Raw genomic sequence first — 6,730 nt, forward strand, 5'->3', positions numbered from 1 at the left:
GCGAAGTGAGTATTTGCCAATGTATGGTAACCCATACTTGGAATGTGACCTCTGCATTTAACCCATCCAGTGAATAGTGAACACACGCACTGCAAGTCGTGAACACACAAACACCCGGAGCAGTGGGCAGCTATCCCTGCAGCGCCCGGGGAGCAATTAGGGTTAAGGTGCCTTGCTCAAGGGCACCACAGTTGCAACCCGCCGGTCGTGAGCCTCGAACCGGCAACACTCGGGTTACAAGCCCGACACTCTAACCACTAGGCTACAACTGCAATTTCACTTAAATTCAAATTTTTGTCTAAAACTAGACTTATTTTCTTAAGTAAGTTTGCTCATCAAGAAAATGCATCTTGATTTAAGAATATTTAGATATTTTATACAAAAAATAAGACATAAGTACTAAGTAAGAAAGTAATTTTTGCCGTGTATATTCATTGCATTATTTATTTTTGTAGAAATACAAGCTATTTATATCTTTTTCCATCAGTTTCACAGCAGAATACCATTAGCTATATAAATATATATATATTAAATATTTATAGAAATATAACTTATATCACTAGTAAGAAAGTATATACAGTAGTTTACGAAATAACAGATGATGTTATTTTATGTTTAAATATATATGGGAAAACCTCATAGGGTATGAATGCCGCTGCTATGTATTAATAGATTTGACTTAGATTGTGTGTGTACAGAGAGAAAGATATTTAATATTTAAAGATACGTTTACACAGTTAACACGAGGAGGGGTTAATGCCGAGAATTAACCTGTACTGCCGCTTGAATCAAAAACAAAATGAGCATCATAATCATCGTTATCATGTTTCATTGCTTTCATATTTAGTTTAAGATGTTGACTTATAGCGCACTGAACCATGCATTGAAAAACATTTCAACAAAGTACTGCCTGCATAGACTGAGCCTTCGGTGTTGTTTCAAGAACAAACCATGGTTAGTTTGTTCAGAGATGTTTTTTACACCTTCACTTGCGATGCGTGTCGTTTTACTCCTGTTTGCATGATGTATGTTGGAGAATTTGTTGTACAATTATTTTCATAATGTCTGATGATGTGTGTATATATATCGTTTTTACATGTGGTGGTTTAGTACTTGTAAATCATGTTGGTTAGAATAGCGCGAGTTGATCTCTTTTTTTTCGGCTTTGTATATAATATCGCTGTAGCTGAGCGGTTGTTCATTCCTGTCGTACATCGTACAAAAATGATGTATGAACTTTTTGTTTTCAGTGGTTATGTGCAATATTGATTTTGATGGATATTAGTACGCACGGCGTATTTAAATTGACATTTTTTGTTTTTGCCCACGAGTCTGCTTCTCTCAAAACGGTCTTGTACATGGGCCATGTAGTTCATCAGTGTGATAGAGAAGTGTGCGTCACATCTGTTCTATGGTGGCTGAGATAGAAATGCACTTTAAACAGAATTACACGTTCGTAGTGACAATATCGCGTCAGAAAATTGAGCATTCCAGATCATCAGCGCTAATGCCTCTAGTGGCAAAAGTGTGTACTGCAGTCATTTAAAACATTGGTTCCTGAAGGATCCCAACACGTTTTGTATGCCTTTATAATCTAACACACTTGATGGTAAAGTTAACATCATCCAAAATGTTAAAGGGGTCCTACAGGAGCAGGGTTGGTACCAGTGTTCGGGAAAGTTACTTTCAAAAGTAATGCATTACAATAATAAGTTACTCCCCCAAAAAGTAACTAATTGCGTTACTTAGTTACTTTTCGTGAAAAGTAATGCTTACATTACTTGTAAGTTCCTTTTGCGTTACTTTTTCTTATTTGGCTGAGGCTTGATCTCTTTCAGGCCTTGCAGGAGTTTTTTATGATCACAAAAATGTCAAGCTCTGGCGTTTCTGACTCAAACTGTTCCCGCACACAGAGTGTATAATTCTACGTTAATATGTTCAGTTTAATTCAGTACAATATTTTATTTTTAAATTGAATTAATTAAACTAAACTTGAATTAATTAACTCAAATATTAATGTGTACATTTATAAAGAAATGCGTTACTTTACTCGTTACTTCAGAAAAGTAGTAATATCACGTAATGCGTGTTACTTGTAATCCGTTACCCCCAACACTGGTTGGTACAACGAATTTAGAAGCTTTGGAAGTTACTGTGATGGGTTTGCAGACCGGATAGATTTGTTTTTCTGCAGTAAAATTACTACCTGAATATATTGATTTTATTATGCTGTACAAATGTCAGTGTGTATGCTGTTTGTTTGGCATGAATTTCTAGCGTTTCATTTATTAAAAATGACAAAAAGAATATACGTAGATGTAAAAGAAAAAAGAAAAGATATATTTCTTATACAAATCACTGAATCGATGTGATCATTTCCATCACATCTGACATCACTGCATCTTTCCACATCTCTGAGCACTGTATTGAAATGTGATCACAGTATGAAACATTTGATCGTATCGATATTGATTAAAGATTACAAACAAGCGCTTCCACAACTGGCTTTGGCTCTGACAGTGTTTCTCTTTCCTTTAGTCAACATTATATGGTTATGAATACCCGAATCGTGTGTAGCAAGAAGAGAAATCAAATTCTCTTACAAACAGACACATCTTTAAAACAAACAAAAAGGGCTCAAAAAACATCCAACATGGTCTCAAAACAACCACAAAATTTCATTTTTTTTTTTTATAAAAAATTAAGTCCAGAATAGACTCCTTATTAAGAAGGTTGAGCATTAAGGTCCATTGGAGTCTGTTACCAAGGCCTTTGCCGTGAGTTTTTTAAAGCACTATTTTATACCGGTTCTCCACCTGCAAAATCCTGTTTGGTTCAGAGAGCTTTGTTTTTAAGGGTGTAGCCCTGTAACTGTGATCACATGAAGGCTTGTATTTATTTCACGAAACATTCCAGTAATCGTGGTAAAAACAGTACAGTACTGCAGTGCATGAAGATGTAAACCGTACCTTCAGTTATGTTGCTGAGCTCTTATTAGGGGTCCAGATGTTCAATTCAAGCAAATCCATGTGAAGCTGTTTAAATAGAGCCTGAACCCAGATCTGTTGTCTTGTTCAACGCATGCACATTATCCTGAACAAACAGATAAATTATATATAAATATATATATATATAAATGTTTTGTGATACACAGTATTATGTTCACCCCAGTTCTTTTCATTGTAAATGCATTATTTTTACAAGATGCTTGATGTTCTTGCTGTAAAGTTTCTTTGGAGCCTTTAGTGTGAATGAATGTTGATTGATTAAAATTGTTGATTTTTACTAGTTTAGCCAAGAATGAGACCATTTTGCTTTTATTGTGTTAATTTATCTAAAAACAAAAAAACATGAACCGATTACCAAAGTATATTTATGTTAATCTGGAAATGTCTTTAGTGTCATTCTAATAAATTAAAAATAAGCTTGAGGGTCTCCTGCCTTTTGAAGTAAAAACATTATTATTTATATCGGTTTCGTACTCATGCCTTAAACACACAGATTGGCAGCTATGTTTACAGATCTATAAAGTGCGATGTTTATTGGTTATTTATTGCAGAATTTAATTAGCTGAAAATGTGCATTATGTTTAATGCAAGTTTGCAAAAGAAATATTTGTTGTAACAGTCCGCATTACAGTGCTTACTTGTGTTGCGATGTAGTGAACACATTGTTTTCGATGTTTACATTTATGGTGCAAAAAATTTACAAACATTTTAAATCTTAATTTTAAATTCTGATTTGATGTGCTGGTCACACACAAAAAAATCTCTGGTTGCACATGACTGTATTAAATTTTCTTAAAATGATTTTTCTTAAAAAAATTGTTTGATCTACGTAATTTAATTATGTACACCAGTTCAACATGATTCAATCAAGTTTTCTTAAAATGAAATTAAAAATAATTAAAATAAAGAAAACCTTATTTAATTATTATTGGTTTAACAAACTATATTTAAAAAAAAATAAAAATTAGTTACTTTTTATATCTTGCCCTTGAACAGCCAGGTAAAAACACTGTTATGTATCCCAGATGACTCCAGGACGAATCTGCACCGGATCCTCTGACTTCGACACAGATCCGGCCCAGAGTTGTCCGAAGTCTGGGATGGCTTTATGTGGCTTATTGCTTTATTAACATGTTTATAGAGTTGTTGTACAAATCCAGTACCACGCAATCATGTTGTTTTGAATTTTTCCGAATGAAAGCAAAATTAATTGTAGATCAAAATGCAAAAAAAACCCTCAGGCTTGTTTTTGATTTGTTGGAAATGAAAACCTTTTGTATTCACATTTGAAATGAGTTTATTTTGTCCTCTCTGATGTATATGATCATATGTAGTGCGTTTCTGTGTGTTGTGTGTGTGTGAATGCGTGTACAATGATGTACACGCAATAGATCTGGGACCACAGGAAAGGACCGGGTGTCCTGTAAATATAGCAGAAATAGTATTGAGGTGTTTATTTTTTGTGTCCGTGTAAGTTTGATATTTTGAAAAGAAAAGATAAATAATGAGTATTATCTATTGTGTTTCATGGTACATAAAGAAAATAATGTAGATTTATCTTCAAATGCTTTATCTCTATGGCTTCTGCAGAACTCTCATTCCATTTTATAGATTTGTCAGCACAAAATGCAATAAACTAAAACCATTTTATTACAGATTACTCAATCAAGTTTTCATTTCAATGCCATTTAATGTAAAGTGCTGTTTTTTCACAGGACCGATCTGCATTTTGATTTTAGTGTAGACGGGGACATATCATGAAAATCTGACTTTTTCCATGTTTAAGTGCTATAATTGGGTCCACAGGGTTTCTATTAATCTAGAAAATCTGAAAAAGATCATATTTGAAATGTTGCTCCCCTTGTGATGTCAGAAGGGGATCTGATTATAATAATACAACCCCCTTAATCTGCACTATCCAACCATGGCACTGCCATTTAGCTCATTTGCATTTTAAAGGACACACCCAAAACAGCTAACACCTACAAAGTGGCAATTTTAATGTTTTAATAAATTATCTCTATGATATTTTGAGCTCAAACTTTACATTCGTACTACAGGGACACGAAGATTTATTTTACATCTTTAAGTCTTGTGACATGGCCCCTTTAAAAAATTTGAAAACAACACGGCTTAAATAAAATACTAATACTAGTCAATGCAAGTCAACATTTGAAGTGGATCAAAAAAAGTTCACCACAGCTGTCCTAAAACTATTCAAGTAGTTTACATTTGTGGTCTAGTTTATTTTGTAGATCTGTTTGCAAGATGGTGCTCTGAATCACGTCCATTTAATAAAGGAGACAACAAATTGTATTTATTTAAAAATGAGTTTATTAAGTCAGGAGTTAGCATCTATATACATTGCGCAGATTTTATAAAACAACAAAAATATTCCTGTCTACAAGATGCAGCCTAACACAACGAATGATGCTCCTTTTTATCTAACATGACATGGAAGAGAAAAACAAACAAACCGTAAAACCTGAAATTATGACTTCAACTCTGACTTCACTGAAATCAAGGTTTCTTATCACAACAAAAAATAATTTACGATACTTCAGAACAACATCGACTTATCTGTTGTGAGATTTCAGTAATGACGTGAATAGTGAGAAATGGGTGACGGGCCCTGATCCATCCCCGCGCCCATGCCTTGAGGGGCTGGTCTGGTCGACTGACCCACTCCTCCCATGCCCACTAAGTGGTTAATAGGGTTGCTCTGAATTAGCGTATCCAGGGCTTTCTGAACACTGGGGTTATCGAAGTTAATCCCGGTGCCCGCGCCGGATGTCGCCCTCGGTGGACCCGGCATACGGCTGCCTGGTGGTCTCAGGGCAGGGCGAGCGCTCATCATGCTCGGTGGCTGTACTGCAGAGATTTTAGGCATGCCTCCCATAGACAGAGACGACTGGATCCCTGTGTTCTGAGGGCCGAGGGAGGAAGTGTAACCCTGCGGTTGGGACACCGGGGCCGAGCTGGCAGCTGAAGCAGAGCCTGCGCCGCTGTTGAAGATGCTGAGGATTTTGGCCTGGAGCTCCTGCTGCTGCTGCTGGCTGTTGGTGGCGGAGGCTGGGGCAGAAGCGGAAGGCAGGTGGGCAGTATGCATGTATGAAGGCTGAGAAGGAGCACTTAGAGTTTGGGTTGGCTGGATGGGATCGTGAGTGACAGCTGTGGGGAGTGTTCCTAGAAAGAGATCAAACACTTTAATCATTGTAACTTAAAAGCAAAACCTTATGTTAAGAGTTTAGCATTTTTTAATCACTATTAGCGATAAACACATATATACTGCAGTGCCGATGTATTAGGCGATATTTCAGTTCTTTGTTCGATAAATCTTTTCAAGGGATAGTTCACCCAAAAATGAAAATAATGTCATTAAGGATTCATGTTGTTCCAAACTCGTAATACCTCTGTTTATCTTCAGAAACACAGTTTAAGATGTTTTTATATTTAGTCAGAGAGCTTGTTGACCCTTCATTAATAATCTACATATGGTGTACTGTCCATATTTTTAGCCTTTCATTGATAAAATTAAAGCGGCTGATTTCCGCGTAGTTTCATTTTGCAAGCGTGTGAAAGTTGCGCGATCTTATTTCAGAAATTTCCTCTCAAAGTAATCACGACAGAAGTGGTCAAAAGTGGACAAAAGAGACTTAAAGAGATTTAAATATTACAGGTGTAAAGGTTATGTTTCTCTCTCGTCCACATAAACTCTCAGT

General features: G+C 35.8%; 1 protein-coding gene across 4 annotated transcripts in view; it reads right to left on the reverse strand.

Moving 5' to 3' along the window:
- Window positions 1–5,319: 5,319 nt before the first annotated feature.
- The window catches only part of ncoa5 (nuclear receptor coactivator 5), an 8,822-nt gene continuing 7,411 nt past the window's right edge, over window positions 5,320–6,730 (reverse strand). For all 4 annotated transcript variants that reach the window (XM_065279467.2, XM_065279466.2, XM_065279468.2 and 1 more), the window contains one exon: window positions 5,320–6,194. In XM_065279467.2, coding sequence (XP_065135539.2) covers window positions 5,602–6,194 — 593 coding nt within the window. In that variant the 3' untranslated portion in view covers window positions 5,320–5,601. The remainder of the gene's footprint in view (window positions 6,195–6,730) is intronic.

Source organism: Paramisgurnus dabryanus, chromosome 7 (assembly GCF_030506205.2).
Source record: "Paramisgurnus dabryanus chromosome 7, PD_genome_1.1, whole genome shotgun sequence".
Classification (NCBI taxonomy): Eukaryota; Metazoa; Chordata; class Actinopteri; order Cypriniformes; family Cobitidae; genus Paramisgurnus; species Paramisgurnus dabryanus.